The sequence below is a fragment of the Haliotis rubra genome, unplaced genomic scaffold (assembly GCF_003918875.1).
Source record: "Haliotis rubra isolate DU_JTF1 unplaced genomic scaffold, ASM391887v1 Scf101, whole genome shotgun sequence".
Classification (NCBI taxonomy): Eukaryota; Metazoa; Mollusca; class Gastropoda; order Lepetellida; family Haliotidae; genus Haliotis; species Haliotis rubra.
In genome coordinates, this window is record NW_025764904.1 from 1,659,137 (window position 1) to 1,675,215 (window position 16,079).

General features: G+C 42.1%; 1 protein-coding gene across 1 annotated transcript in view; it reads right to left on the reverse strand.

Annotated features, from left to right (window-relative positions):
• LOC124268678 (phosphatidylinositol transfer protein alpha isoform-like) overlaps positions 1–16,079 on the reverse strand; it is a 32,951-nt gene that overhangs the window by 4,914 nt on the left and 11,958 nt on the right. Inside the window, exons 2-8 of the mRNA XM_046703651.1 lie at positions 13,110–13,140; positions 12,055–12,239; positions 11,209–11,308; positions 9,656–9,733; positions 8,221–8,298; positions 7,089–7,169; positions 6,582–6,677 (exon numbers count right to left, since the gene is read on the reverse strand). Coding sequence (XP_046559607.1) covers positions 6,582–6,677; positions 7,089–7,169; positions 8,221–8,298; positions 9,656–9,733; positions 11,209–11,308; positions 12,055–12,239; positions 13,110–13,140 — 649 coding nt within the window. The remainder of the gene's footprint in view (positions 1–6,581; positions 6,678–7,088; positions 7,170–8,220; positions 8,299–9,655; positions 9,734–11,208; positions 11,309–12,054; positions 12,240–13,109; positions 13,141–16,079) is intronic.

Genomic DNA, 16,079 nt, shown 5'->3' on the forward strand with positions numbered 1-16,079 from the left:
ATAAAATATCAATTTTACTCTAAAAATTACATATTTTTCCTTATCCTGACTCATGCTCTTTTGCTTGTAGTATCCGACGGAATCGGAGGTGGGAAAGAGTAGAGACTTTGGATTTACCAGATTAATTAGTGATTTTTATATATATATATATCTGTAATAACCCCCTGACGGGAACTTATAATGGCACTGATTGTAATCCTTTGCTATTATAACTATAAATTTATACACTGCCATGGATAAAAAGGGGTATTACTATACAAAAACATACTATGAACATAGCAATAAGTATATATACTACTCCAACATGGAGAAGTTATCCAAAATATACATAATATCAGTACTGAGCTTAAGGTTAGACTTAAGCTAGGTATATCAATAGCCCTAACAACTCTGTAGAGTTTTAAGCTAGATAATACATGTATAAATATACATAATAATCTCGTAAGACTATCTTATCGTCTACGAGGGACTGTCAACTGCTGTGCGAGGACCATAGGACCGAAATGGTGAATACCTGAGACGTCCTCGGTGGTGATATCTCTCAGATAGTGATTAGCAAACACCATGTCGGATTTCCAAAACATCCCTCCATGATGGTATTTAGTGAGCAGTTACCGTGTAGCGAGCGTGGAAGCTAAGGCTCTGATTTCGCGGAGGATTTGCTGCTCTTGGAGGGTCCAGTCCAGCCGCCTTGTGTAGGCGCAGTATGACAGTTCTAATCCATATAGATATGGTGGTACGAGAGACCTCGGTCTGACTTGTCGCCGCTAAAGGGATGAATAATCGCTTGAGATGTCGGCGCCTTTGGTTTGGAACGTCAGATATAGATTTTGAGAGCTCTGACTGGGCATAGAGATAAGTCCAACGTATCTTGAGATCCGAGAATCGAGGATAGTGCAGGGATATGGAATAATCTGTCTGGTTGACCTGGCAATTGATTCTTAGCGATAAAGTCCCATCGCGAAACCCATGTGCACTGTGTTGTGATTGTCATCAAACTGAATCCTCTCGTAATCTAGTGCGTGAATTTCAGACATCCTGGCTGCCGTAGCTAGCGATAACAGGAAAACCGTTTTCTGAGTGAGAAGTTCAAAGTTTGTTGAATCTAACGGTTCATAACTTTCACTTGTGAGGTGTTGAAGCACTATATTTAGATCCCACGCTGGCGCCGCGAATTTCACTTTCTGATCTTCCAAACGAAAAGAGCGTGTAGCAAGGCGAAGTAACTCTGGCGCCTTCGCTAACTTGACACCCGCTCTCATGGTAACGACCGAGCTAAGCGCCGCAAGATATGTTGACAATGTCGAGCCCTTCAAATGTTTATTTTGACGAGGGTAACACAGATAATCAGCCACTTGTGGATGTGTAGCATCTCGCTGTAAATCCAATTTTTGCTGCGTAGTTTTCAAACTTTGCCACTTGTCGTCGCAAGTTACACGAGTAGAATAGCGCAAAGCAAGCGTGACTGCTTTTGCCGCCTTTGTAGAATATCCTCTCTTGTTTAAACACACTTTAATACAGTCCATACGCGAAGTTGGTACACTTCTGGGTTTCGCATGCTTGTTTGGTGTGAGGATGTACTAGTAGATTCGAAAGCGCTTTGGTAGCTTTAGTGTTGGTTGTCCGATTTCTTGAATTAGAATGGGAAACCACGCTCTGGCTGGCCAGTAGGGCTGCACCAAAGTTAGTTGTAGCCTCTGTGTTTGTCTGATTTTCTGTAACACTTGAGGGATTAGCACTGGCGGAAACGCGCACGCGCGCTTAGGCCTTCCCAGGATATGCTTAGAGCCGTCCGCTGCCCATGCTTGTGGATCCGGGACAGGTGATACTGTAATGTCGCTAGCTGATTGTTGAATCGAGTGGCTTAATAGGTCTACTAGCGGTGCTCCTAATTGTTTGATAATCTGTGCGAAGATTTCTGTATGGAGCATCCATTCTGTCGGTGCCGTAGGTGTGGCCGAGAGTGCGCCTGCTAGTACATTCTTGGCTCCGGAATGTGACATGCTCTGACATGTAGGTTGAGATCGCTGATTAGATCGAACAGTTGAAAGCATACAGTCAATAGGCTTGATGATCTCGCTAAGCCTTGTTTGTTCACATAATACCCACTGTTGAGTTGTCGGTATGAATCATCAGATGTGCCTGTCGAGAATGGTACTCCAATGACGATGGCGCTGATTACCGCTTTCATCTCTAACATGTTTATATGGAGCTTGCTTTCTTGCTGATTCCATATGCCTGATGTCGTCCGGGTTGGCGAGATGAGCTCCCCAACCTTGGAGCCGACGCTGCCTACATAGAGATGGGTTTGGAATTCGCTCTGTTAAATAGATGCCTTCGCAGACATTCGACCTGCTGGTCCACCATAGTAGATGAGGTCTGAGGTGTACCGGTAGACTGAATGGTTGTAGATCGCCGAGATGAGCGCTGATGAAGACCTGTAATGGGCGAACTGTAGCCTGCCTCTTAGTGTCAAGTCTTGGGCTGACGGAGGAGACCCAATAGACTCTGCCATTGTCGTAGTGGTAACGGAGAGAGTAGCTGGTGGAATGGTCTGTTGGATCTTGAGCCAGCGGTCTTCTGGAACGACGATACGGTTGAGCGTCCGTGATAAATCGAATGCCTAGAAACTGCAGATCTTGTGAAGGTACTAGGTCCGACTTGAGTAGATTTACTAACCATCCCAGCTGTGTTAGTAGCTTGATGATGTAGTTTAACTGTAGTTTGAGACGCTGTGGATCTTGATCTACTTGTATCCCGTCCGTCGAGGTAAAAACGCACTGCGTAGCCCTTGACGATGTAGGTAGGTGACGATGGGTTTCGCTACTCTTGTAAATAACCATGGGGCTGATGATATTCTGAATGGGAGTACTTTCCATTGGTAATGCAGCCCGTCCAGTGTAAATCGTAGGTATTTCTTGGATTCGGGATGTATCGGGATGTGTAGATACGCATCTTGTAGGTCTATACTGGCCATGTAATCCATGGACGGATTAAAGTGCCGTAACTGGGGTAGATGTATCATGCTAAACTTCGGTGGTTTGGCGAGATAATCTCTGCTGAACGTGCTCATGTTGTAGATGAGTCTGTATTTCTCCTTGGAGTTTTTCTTGGGTACTAGGAAAACTGGGGAGTAGAAACCTGGTTCGATGTTTACTTGATCTAGTACTTCTATGGCCTGCTTGTTCAGGAGGGAAGTAATGGCCTCTCTTAACTTTGGTAGTTGTTGTGTCTGGAAGTCGAACTTGTAAGGGTTGACTGTCAGCGAGGCGCGGCCTTTTAGTTGGATAATGATATCCGCGTGATGAAGAATGTTGGAGACATATGGGTCTTGTAACATTCCCCAGTTCTCCCAGTATAGTTGAAGGCGCCCACCCACTTGTGACGGTTGTACTGGAACGGCTGGGGTGGAAGACTCCAGTCGCTCCAAACCTGACTTTCAGCGCTTTATAGTTGCGGGAGCCTCTGGGTGCCCTGCCTCTTCCTGATCCTCCTCTGTAGTTGCCAAATGGGCTTACCTAAAAGAATCTCTTCCCCTGAACTGGCTATCTTTTATCCCGCGGTTTCTGTAATCCAGTGAATTTAGATTTCCCTGAATATCTTTGTGAAGTCTGTCTGATGACGCTGGCTAGCTGATCCATTGACTTAATCATAAGGACTTCTCTGGAATCCTTAGTGACTTCCTTGGAGACTTTCTATTCCTCCATCGAAGATGGATGGAGCAGACCACGGGCTGTATAGAGTGGAGCTGTAAACTGCTCACCCCAGTTGCAGGAAGCTTGGGAGGCCTTGACGACGGGCTAAGGTTAAGGCTGCTGAGACTGATGTGAGATGATCCGTAAGGAACTGCTGGTCCTTCTTCTGCATAAGTAGGGCCGAAAGTAAATCATTCTATCATCTTCAGATGTCGTGTCACGAAATCTGGTGATAAGAGTCTCATTGATCGCTCTAGATCTATTAAGGCCAAAGAACATTCGCCTAGTCATGGTTTCTAGCTGAACCAACTTTGGCGATCGCCAATCTTGTAGTTCTTGTTCTTGACATCATTGATCAACTTGTAGTTGTCGCCTATGTCTTGTGCCTTGAGGAACGGTTCCATGTTGTGGGTTGAAAACTTGTTAGCATGGAACAGTGGTAAATGTGCTGTTTGGACTTTAGTGGCTTTGTGGAAGGCTGAGTCCAAATTCTTCGGGTACTGCAGCAATCGGGTCGATCGGGTGGTAAGGTGATGGCATCAGCATCGCCCTCCTTCATCAAATAAGTCTGCGCCGAAGTTGTTACTCTTGGAAGGTGAAGAAAGGTCTAGGTTGTTTACCATCCAGTATCGTGATCTCAGCATCTGAGAAGATGATGCCTCCATCGCCTTCTGTAATGGGATCGCCCATAAGAGGTTGATGCTCTTGTAATGGCGGTATATATGGTTCTATCGCTGTACATGGAGACGATAATGGAGACCTGACTTGGGACTTCTGTGAAGACCTGTGTGGCGATCTGTGTGGAGATCGATGTGGTGATCGGCGCAGGTGATCGGCGAGGTGAACGGCGCAGGCTTAACGATATGATCTTGGTGATCGGCCTGATGAGCTGCGCCTGGACTTTCGCGAGATCTGTGAGGTGAACGCTGATAGCTTCGCTAAAGCCCTTGAGGAATCTGCAGATGATCGCCTGGACGAAGATGATTTAGAACCTGCTACTGGAGTCCTTCGTGAAGCCCTTCGTGAAGCCTTAACTGTGTCCGTTCTGGGGAGTGACGGCTTGACCTTCGCGAAGGCTTTCGTGAAGTCGGGGTCCGAGTCTGAGTCCAAGGACGACGAAGTCTTCCTTCTGGAATCTTTATAAGAGTGATGATCCTCCGAGTCCGGGAAGGTGATGATCTTCTAACCCTTCGTGCAGGCTGTTCATCTGGGTCCTTCCTGGAGGTAGACTGTGACTTCCTTCGCGAAGGTGGCTTGGTCGTGGCCGCTACGCTGACGGAGTGTCCCTCTGGGCAGTCGCTCTGCTTGGTGCCTTCGCGGAGGTCCTTCTGGGCTGGTTGCAGTCTGTAACGGTCCTCCATCATCTGCATGATCTTCTGTTTCATGTCGCCTGGGATGGTCTGCGACGATGTCGTCGATGCCCTCTCTGCGATGTTACAAGGGCCCCTCAGAATGATCGTCAGACATCAGTGTAGAGACATCAGGCTGCCTGTCGATCTCTGCTGACGCTACTGTAGCTGACACCGGTCGCTTCTTGTATGTAGATCGGGTATGATGATCGGCTGGTCGCCATACAGGCCCAGTTCAGCGGCGCGGGAAGAATCTCGCTGAGAACGCTCTAGCTGGCTTCTTATCTTTTCCCTTGGAGGTCGGCGCTGCCCTGGGGGTACGGAGTTTACGCTGTGACGAAGTCGATGCCCTCTTAGACTTCTGCTGCGAAGACGGGATGTCTGGGGAAGCAGGACGCTTCTTGGAGGCGGCGGACTGCATCCCACGCCCCTCCTCCGGCGAATCTCTAGCGGAACACCAGACGGGAGGGGGTCGTCCGACAGCAGTTGACTGGCTAGAGGGTCCGATGTATCGGCCATGCCTAAGGCTTGTTTACGTGACCTATCTGCTGCACGTCTCAAGACGCAAAAACGATATTTGTTAAATGCAGAAATGGATAAATTAATACAGTAACTGCAACGTGAAGTAAACGCATTGCAGGCGTGAGTACAGCTAGGACATATTAAATGCGGATCAGCAGCAGAAAACGTAATCTACAAACAGTACAGATTTTCATCCACGTAAACTAGGCTGAACAATCACGGAAAACCGTGAATAAACAGTAGAATTACGAGTAATAATCAATACATATTGTTAAAGGATACTAGCTACACCTCTTTAGTAAGGAATAAGAGGTAATAAACTAAGAATAATCAAAGGATATAGTGTGCAAGGAGACACAGGTGCTCTCACATCCTGCTCACTGGGCGAAGAAGGAGAGAGTGAAGCATGTGGCCAGAGGGTGGCGCGCCACCTTTCCCGCGCTGGGACAAAGGGAGGCAAGTCATGGTGAGTATTAATTAGTGATTATACATTGAAGGGAGCTTCAATTAGGAGATACAAGTGTTTCCACTATGTTCGCAAGAAGAAGAAGACAAGCAAAAGAGCATGAGTCAGGATAAGGAAAAATATTTGAATATTTCCGAGTATTACAAAGTTTTCCTAATGCATGTCAAAATACCGGTTTTCAATCAGCGTATCTCAATACGTATCGTTTTCATGTCTGAACCGGTAACTACCGGTAAACCGGTTATATTGCACAGCCTTACTTAAGATCCATCCAAGTTGTATCTTGGTTGTACTTTAAGCTTTTACCTTCAGGAAGGAGAAAGTACGAGTGACTATGTTTTTACACAACATAAGTACAATTCTAACAATATCACGCCAGAAACTGGTTTCACACACTGATGCTTGTACCCATATGGGGAATCAGACCCAGGTCTTCCGAGCAATGAGCAAATGCTTTAACCACCAGGCTACCCTACCATCCTTTTGTCCTACAGAAAGTTATACAGCCACGATACCAGAAAAGTGCAATTTTAAGAACAGTTCTCTTACCTTCATGATCATTTTTTCAACTCTAGTCTGCAGACCAAACCACTTGAATTTGGCCCGAACCAGTTTATATGCACACATAACTGGGTCAACATTTTCCTGCAAAAGCAAATAAAATTTGAACACTTCATCAATGTCTTAAATTAAACTACTATCAAGTAATACTGTCTCTAAATTAAACTACTATCAGAGCTGGGTAATCCCTGATGTAGCTGAATCATTGCTGTGGGTCATATTGCCCCAAATTTTAATGAGTGAGTGAGTAAGTTTAGTTTTAAGCCACACTCAGCAATATTCCAGTTGATATGGCAGCTGTCTGTAAATAATCGAGTATTGACCAGACAATCCACTGATTAAACATCATGAGCATTGTTCTATGCAACTGGGATACAATGACATGTGTCAACCAAGACAGCAATCCCGTTAGTCGCCTTGTACAACAACCATGGGTTACTGAAGATCCATTCTAACCCAGATCTTCACGTGTACAAATTTTAATGGCTGCCTCACCTTCCAGTTGGGAGTATCTAATGGGCCCCTTCCTGTCTTCTGACTCTTGAATAACTTCGGATCAGTGGATTTCTTGTAGTCCTGTAAACAAATGTAAAAATGACTTAGAGACAAGTTCAAAAGATTCATGTAGGACAAAAATAAATAATTCCATAAAATTTCAGAAATATCCCCCTCCCCAACCACCCAAGGAAAGCTGAATTCCTTGAAAGTGAGTGTGGACCTGTAAATAAGTACACCTCGATTCTGGGCTCAGAAGTAAGACTTGGGTGTTGGGGCGCTGAAAAAAGAGTGAGTGAGTGAGTGAGTGAGTGAGTGAGTGAGTGAGTGAGTGAGTGAGTGAGTGAGTGAGTGAGTGAGTGAGTGAGTGAGTGAGTGAGTGAGTGAGTGAGTGAGTGAGTGAGTGAGTGAGTGAGTGAGTGAGTGAGTGAGTGAGTGAGTGAGTGAGTGAGTGAGTGAGTGAGTGAGGAGTGAGGGAGGGAGGGAGGGAGGGAGCGAGCATTGGCCCCTTATCGAGTAGGTCTGGTGTCTGTAAGTAACGGAAACTGGAGTCTAGGGGTGGTGCGATTAATTGGTCGCAATGACTAAACGACCTAGCAATCGATCATATTTTCTCATAATCGAACACAAACTATTTTGGAACACTTGTTTGCATTAACAATATTTTTCACAAGGTTGGTTTTGTCTGTTACATTTCATAAGCACTACTAACTCATTCCAAGTCATGACTGAAATTATCTTAAAGAGTCCAGGTAATTTATGTTCTTAACATATCAGTGATCCTGTAAAGATGTAAAATTTTCAAGAAATTGTGTGCAATTTGCCACACAAAAACCCCAGAAAGAACTACACGTTTTTTATTTATATTAAGAAACATAACCATGAAATTTGATAAATGACGCTAACCAATTATTTATACCAATTCCCAACACTACTGAGTCCCTAGAGGCAAGCGAGTCTGGAGTCTCTGTTATGTAAACTCAAGGAAATCTGTATCCGAATGCACTGACAAATCATCTCCTGCACCCAGTCCACATCTCAGTAAGACTGTTTGCCCACAGATTCTCCATGGGAGATCCTACCCGAACAATGCAACCATGACTACCTTCCTGAATATGTTTGAAGTCCTTACCGATGAGGAAACTTTGTCAGTTATATCAATATTGCAGACATCCAAGTGCTTCAGTTCTTCAGGAGTCAGTCGATGGGCCTGGTAAAGAGGAATTGAATACACATAAGGAAAACAGTAAAGCACCTGCTCAATATTTTCAGATAAAGTAACTTCTTTGAGAGGCAGTTAGAAGTTGGACCACCAACGAATGATAACTATATATGGTTGAACAACTTCTTTATTACACGGAGATGACACTTTCAGGGGTTCAAAAATCCTATTACCCGACGCCCGGGACAAGTCAGTTTTCATTTCCGGCAATCAAATAATGGTATCTTACTTGTCCGTGGGCTACTAGATAATCTCTGCTTATGGTTTCAAACTGCAAATAAACTTGGATTTCATTTCATATCTGCTCAAAATGTAGCTATTAAATTTTGCAATGATAATTAAGTAGACTTATCTTTCTTTGCTATTTATCACTTCTCGATAAATAGTCCAGTGAACATTAACATCAAATACCATGTTGATTTCTTCTTTCATAATTACATCATTATAATCATGTCATAAAAATCAGGGCAAGTGGAAAATTGGCCAGGACAAGTTACTTTCTTGAAGTTACTTGCCCTGTGGCAAGTGGCTTTAAAAAAAAATTGAACCCCTGACTTTGGTGTAGGTTCTAACACCTTGCTTGATAATGGTGTTAGAACCTACACCGAAACGTTGCTCTCACTGTAATAAAGAAGTTGTTCATCCATATAGCGTTATCTTTCTGGATAAAGTAGCCTACATATGAAATCATATGTTCTGAAACATGTTTTTATCTACAAAATGACATACTAACAATGAAATACAGAAACTGAAACATATTACCAAATGAAATGTTCCAAAACCATGGTAACAGTTCGATGACAATAGCTTTTTTTTATACTTTTAACTGGTTTCTTTTTTGTTTTGTTTGTGTGTTTATTGTTAACGCCGCACGCAGCAATATTCCTGCTGTATGGTAGCGGTCTGTAAACAATCGAGTCTGGACCAGACAATCCAGTGATCAACAGCTCGAGCATCCATCTACACAATTGACATATGTCAACCAAGTCAGCGAGCCTGACCACTCGCCCCCGTTGGTCGCCACTAACGACAAGCATGGGTTGCTGAAGACCAATTCCTAACCCGAATCTTTACGGCTAGATTCAGATGTATCCAAATACTATACCAAAAGGCAGGACATACGACAATGCCTGACGAACTTCATATCTTATGATGAGTGAGTGAGTCGGATTTTACGCCACTTTTAGCAATATTCCAGCAATATCATGGTGGGGGGAACACCAGAAATGGGCTTCACACATTGTACTCATGTGGGGAATCGAACCCGGGCGACGAGAGAACACTTTAACCACTAGGCTACCCCACCGCCCCTTGAAGGACCAGGCAGCTTGTTCCAGATACTCACATTAGCTGTGTTCCCCTTGTCCGGTAAGTGGAGACTTTCTATCACAATATGGAAAGCATCCTTCATGTACTCCGGATTCTGGAAAATGAACAATAGAGTCACTTGACTATTTGCTTCAACAGATGTCTGAACAGAAACAAGAAGACAAAGTCATCATTATCCCCCACAATGGTAAAATACTTTTCATGAATATGTCAACTAGATACGACTATGTCCAATGTACGGTTTGATGTACCTCAGTAATGTTGATATAGAGTGGTTCTGTTGATTTATGTCATTAGGTTCTTGGATACCCACAAAGTGGAAAGAGACTATTGACAGGTTTTAAATTTCTGTTCCAGAAAAGATCACTACCACCAATTTCAGTCGAAGTCAAACCTGTTGCCATGGAAACGAAAACAATTTTTTTTAATTCAGATATCAAAAACTACTAAAAGGCACCAGTTCACCACCAGACCTATCTTTGTGCCAAATTTGGTGAAGGGATATTGTACAGTTTTTAAGTTCTGCTCTGGAAAAAACGGATAGACAAAGTCCAAAATAATACCCTCCACAAAAAGCGTTGCGGGTGATAATAATAAGCTGACCAGTTTCTTCATCCAATTCATAAACCACTCCAAGGCGATGTTTAATACCTAAACTAATGGACAAGCGATGTAACAGCTTCGAAAATACCTTGCCCAGCATTCAGCCTTGTCTCAAACACAGACATTCCTTGAATTCATCTTCCGAAGGACGTTGCAAGTATCAAGGGGTGTAACAATACAGTGAGGTCTCAATACAATACATATCCCCACAATATGGGTGCAATACGATTTCATGAGTTCATTTTCTCTCACTTCCAGCAGGTGAATCAAAGCCCTAAAACAGTTTGTTTAATATTTCTCACAGGTAAATAGGATATTGTAGAAAAGAAACACATACGCTTGGAGCAGATTGACCAAACAGATAATACAAGAAACTCTGCAGAAACTGGGTCTTGAACAGTTTTTTGTTATAGTTCAAATGTTTATATCAATGTAACTTGAATCCCACGTTGCAATACAGGAGTTGTATATCGATGCATTGTATTGTGAGCCTCGTATTGCAATACAAGTCTCTATTGCCATATCGTTGCACCACTAATGTTCACCACTCACAGAGCTTTCAGTCAAGTGAGTGAGTTTAGTTTTATGCCACACTCAGCAATATTCCAGCTATATGGCGGCAGTCTGTAAATAATAATTGTTGAGTTGAATTTTACGTCGCATCGGCATTATCTGAGCCATATAGTGACTGCAGTAAATAATTGAGTCTGGACCAGACAATCCAGTGATCAACAGCATGAGCATCAATCAACAGAACTGGGATACGACAACATGTGTCAACCAAATCAGCGAACATGACCACCTGATCCCGTTAGTCACCTCTTACGACAAGCATGGGTCGCTGAAGACCAATTCTAAGCTGGATCTTCACGGGTCTTTAGTCAAGTCAGCCGGAGCTGGAAGGCTTCTACCCAAAGCTACACTCAGTGGGTCAGGTTTCAGGTGAGATATGGATGAACAGCTTACCGTTATCACTGTCCTGCAGTAAGGATAGGCATTCCATGCCTCTTCATGTACTTCTAGACTTCCCTTCGGTGCTAATACACGAATATATCCTGGCACTTTGCTGCAAAAGAAAAGAAACACAGCTTGCTATTTATAGATATATCAACAGATTTGTTTGTTTATTTGTTGTTGAACGCCGCACTCATAAATATTGAAGCTATATGGTGGTCTGTAAAGATTTGAGTCTGGACCAGACAACCCAGTGATCAACAGCATGAGCATCAATCTAACTGGGATACGATGACATGTGTCAACCAAGTCAGCGAGCTTGACCAGTGGTTCAGCCTCTTATGACAAACTGAGGACCAATTCTAACCACATTCTTCACAGGTAGATACCAAAAGAAAATATATTCCCATGATAATGAAAATGTGTAATCACAAATATAACATACTTTATTTAAGGATTTACATTCTTATGTCATTATAAGTCTTTGTTGTGCTTCAGAACTGTCCATGCTAACTAGACATCTGGCTTGATCAACTCTGATCCACTGGTTTAAACTACGCTTTGCTGTTCTACTACTAGGCTTGGTTTGGTTGTTGTTAAAAGCTGCACTCAGAAATATTCCAGCTATGGTATATGGTGGCGGTCTGTAAGTAATCAAGTCTGTACGAGACAATCCAGTCATCAACAGCATGAATATCGATCTACACAATTGGGATACAATGACAAATGTCAACCAAGTCAGCGAGTCTGACCACCTGATCCCGTTAGTTGCCTCTTACAAGTACGGGTTGCTGAAGAATTCTAACCCGGATCTTCACAGATTGTTCTACTACTTAACACCCATAAACTCCAGCTCACCTCTGCAAGTGGTAGACTTTATAAGTGTATTGCCCAGTGTTGAAATCACCACCAAGAAGGGGGTCGGGAGGTTGTACCCCCTCAGTAGGGGAGAAGGGTTCGTTTTTTATCACCTCAATACCCTCGCCTCCACCCGTCTCATTCTTGCTGGCCTCCGCCACAGAGTAGAGCTGAGCCACTTGGTACTGAAACACACAATAGGTATGAGTTTGTTTGCTATCTAATGCAGCACACCAAGGCCTTTTATTTACCAGTATAACTGAACAAGGCCTTTTATTTGCCAGTATAACTGAACAAGGCCTTTTATTTACCAGTATAACTAAACAAGGCCTTTTATTTACCAGTATAACTAAACAAGGCCTTTATTTACCAGTATAACTAAACAAGGCCTTTTATTTACCAGTATCACTAAACAAGGCCTTTCATTTACCAGTATCACTAAACAAGGCCTTTATTTACCAGTATAACTGAACAAAGCTTTTATTTACCAGTATAACTAAACAAGGCCTTTATTTACCAGTATAACTAAACAAGGCCTTTTATTTACCAGTATAACTGAACAAAGCCTTTATTTACCAGTATAACTAAACAAGGCCTTTATTTACCAGTATAACTAAACAAGGCCTTTTATTTACCAGTATCACTAAACAAGGCCTTTCATTTACCAGTATCACTAAACAAGGCCTTTATTTACCAGTATAACTGAACAAAGCCTTTATTTACCAGTATAACTAAACAAGGCCTTTATTTACCAGTATAACTGAACAAGGCCTTTTATTTACCAGTATAACTAAACAAGGCCTTTCATTTACCAGTATAACTAAACAAGGCCTTTATTTACCAGTATAACTGAACAAAGCTTTTATTTACCAGTATAACTAAACAAGGCCTTTATTTACCAGTATAACTAAACAAGGCCCTTTATTTACCAGTATAACTAAACAAGGCCTTTTATTTACCAGTTTTATTTTTCCATTTTTGGACTCTCATCAGACATTTTCCATCAACCACATAAACCCCTGCCTTGATACACAATGCCAACACTCATTACTCACCTCCTCAACAGAAACAGGCAGAACGACCCGGCTGAAAAAACAAAGTTTGAATATATTACGACAATCACAATGAAAAGAAATTTAAAACTTGTCAACTATTATTGCATGAACTCATAGAAAATGCTTAGATCATCACTTGTAAATGTCAAATGCGAAAATGGTGAGATATCAGACTTGCATTTATCTGTTCGTTTTCAAGATGTTTTTACCATAAATTTTTACCACCTAAATTATTACCATTATAATGTGTATCTATCTTAATCCACACCCATGCCTTAAACATGACAAACCATACACTGAGCATTTAGAGTGAGTGAGTGTAGTTTTACGCCACTTTTAGCAATATTCCAGCAATATCACGTCGAGGCACACCAGAAATGGGCTTCACACATCGTACCCATGTGGGGAATTGAACCCAGGTCTTCGGCATGACAAGCGAACGCTTTAACCACTAGGCTACCCCACCTCCCCAACTTCCACTGGTGAATTCCCGAAACTGCAAAATTGCAGCCTCGTATTTATAACAACTAACTTGCACCCAATATTTTGCTGTTCAAAGTTCAAAGAACAGACGCTTCAGCTGGAAAACAGAATGAGGAACTGGCTTGGAGCGGTGACTCTCACAACAAAGCTGACAGTGACTGGATGACAGCTTCTGTTTACGTCACAATATTTTATGAAGAAAGATGAAACAATCTTATCAGTACCAGAATAATTTTGTTATAATGATGTTCTAAATCATCAATACAAAACTAAAACATTACATATAATTTTATACTGACCAGCAAGTGCAACCCGTTTTTGTCTGGTGCAAGAAGTATATTTAACCAAGATAGCATTTCATATATTAAGCCATGATACTATATTGATACCCATAGGCAGGTCAAAAGTGTCATCGAAAGCCTAGACACCTTTTTGCGTGCATTCAAGTGATATTTTCTCATCTCCTTTGGCAGTATACACAAGTAGACTTGCACAATTCTCTAAGGTAGGCAACAGTTTAGCCTAAACTTGTTTTCAAAATCAATTTGAGCTGATTTGTCTCAATCATAGTGAGAGAGTGAGTGAGTTTGGTTTTACGCGCTTTTTGCAAAATTCCAGCTATATTATGGTGGGGAACAATGTACCCATGTGGGGAATCAAACCCGAATCTTGGACATGACAATTAACGCTTTAACCACAAGGCTAACCCATCACCCCATCTCTATCCAGCGATTCACCTTGAGTCCTGTATTTGAGGGTCCCTGGGAGTCATACATAATATTCAGGGATCCTGGCGCCTAGATTTTGAAACTTTCTTAGCACTAAGATAGTCGTAGTGCCATACATTACCATTAACTTAAGACTATCTTAGCACTAAGAGAGCTTCGAAAATCTAGGCCCTGAACTACAAAATGGGGTCCCAGACACCTACATATTATCACCAATGCTATGTTGTAATATTGTTGCAATGCAGTTGCTGTTTTTTGTATTGTGTATTCTAAGATGCCTAGCGGTTAGAACAATCGAAAAAAAAAAACATTATCAGACAATAAAGGTATAGTTTTTGATGACGTAACAATTGAATGACGTTATCCCGTCACTGCGCCATTCTAGTGTGCCCCTCGTAATCGAACCATTTTACATTACGTCACAATGTAAGCGGCGTCCTGATGCATGTCAGTTGTCATCGACTCGTCTGACCTCCTACAGTAAACTACTCTGTTGCATCCCGTTTCTTGGTTTGCAGTTGCATCCCGTTTCTTGGTTTGCAGTTGCATCCCGTTTCTTGGTTTGCAGTTGCTTCACGCAGCTAACATCACTGGTGGAAACATTACGTTTATGTTTTACGGCGGTTAAAATGTGTCAATTCCACTCACAAGTTTTCAGCGACACGGTAACGTTCGCGAATGTTTACATTCCCACAATGCAATGCGTGGAATGTAAGCTTGAGTACTCAGCTTTATCTGGATGTACTGATCTAAACTTACGTTGGTAGTAGAAATCGCGGCGTTTCATATTGCCCCATATGGTTTACGTTAATGACAGATGTCATTAAAATAATTCAGAGAAGATATTTAATCGAATGTAAACCGTCATCAAACTGTTATCATTTGTTTTCTTCTGGTAACGTTAGATCTTAACGTAGGGGCAGACACACACATCAATAGAACAGCACGCCCTGGCGAGGATTCTCAATTTAGGTCACCGACACCATCATTTGTTTTTGCCTTAAATTAATCGTAATTATCCTTAGAAAGAGTTAAGTTTGGCATCTTAGAAAGAAATACAGTTAAGCTCTACCACCATGTATAGTGTAATAAAGCACACTTTTTAGCCCTGAACTATTATAGCGTTAAGGCACTTGGGCGCAAGCGTCCCTCGTGCTTTAACTATAATAGTTCAGGCTTAAAGTGTTTTATTACACTATAAATGGTGGTGGAGCCTAACTGTATTTCTAATCACATTGTTATAGTAACTAAATTGCAAGAGATACCATAACCAAGCTTTAGTGATAACTTATTGTTACATGATTGGAATGTTAACAAAAGTTATTTGGACTTTTCCTGCGTCCGTATGGACGCGCTAATAAATTGTGTTGCTTCCATTGTCATTTTTATGTGTATAGGATGCAGGAATTCGCTTCCCATAAATCCCTGTCAATCATAACACTGCATCACGAATACAAATATATTTCACTTGATATGGGAAGGGGATGAGTCAAGAGAGCAGTACAGAGGGCATTACAAAAGTAGCCATTCTGACAAAATGGTCAAACCTACAGAGACAAGCAGCCAAAACTTGACTCTTGCCATGAATTTCAGTAGAAGTTAGTGTTATTATGTCAACTACTATAAACAGAGCTTACTAGACCAAACAAAGTGCAGCATTAAACAACAAGAAACAAACAGAAGTCCCAGTTGCTGAGTGGGTTAAATCAGTGACTTTACCATGTTTACAGTCCGAATGACTTCATTTGAGACTGATGAA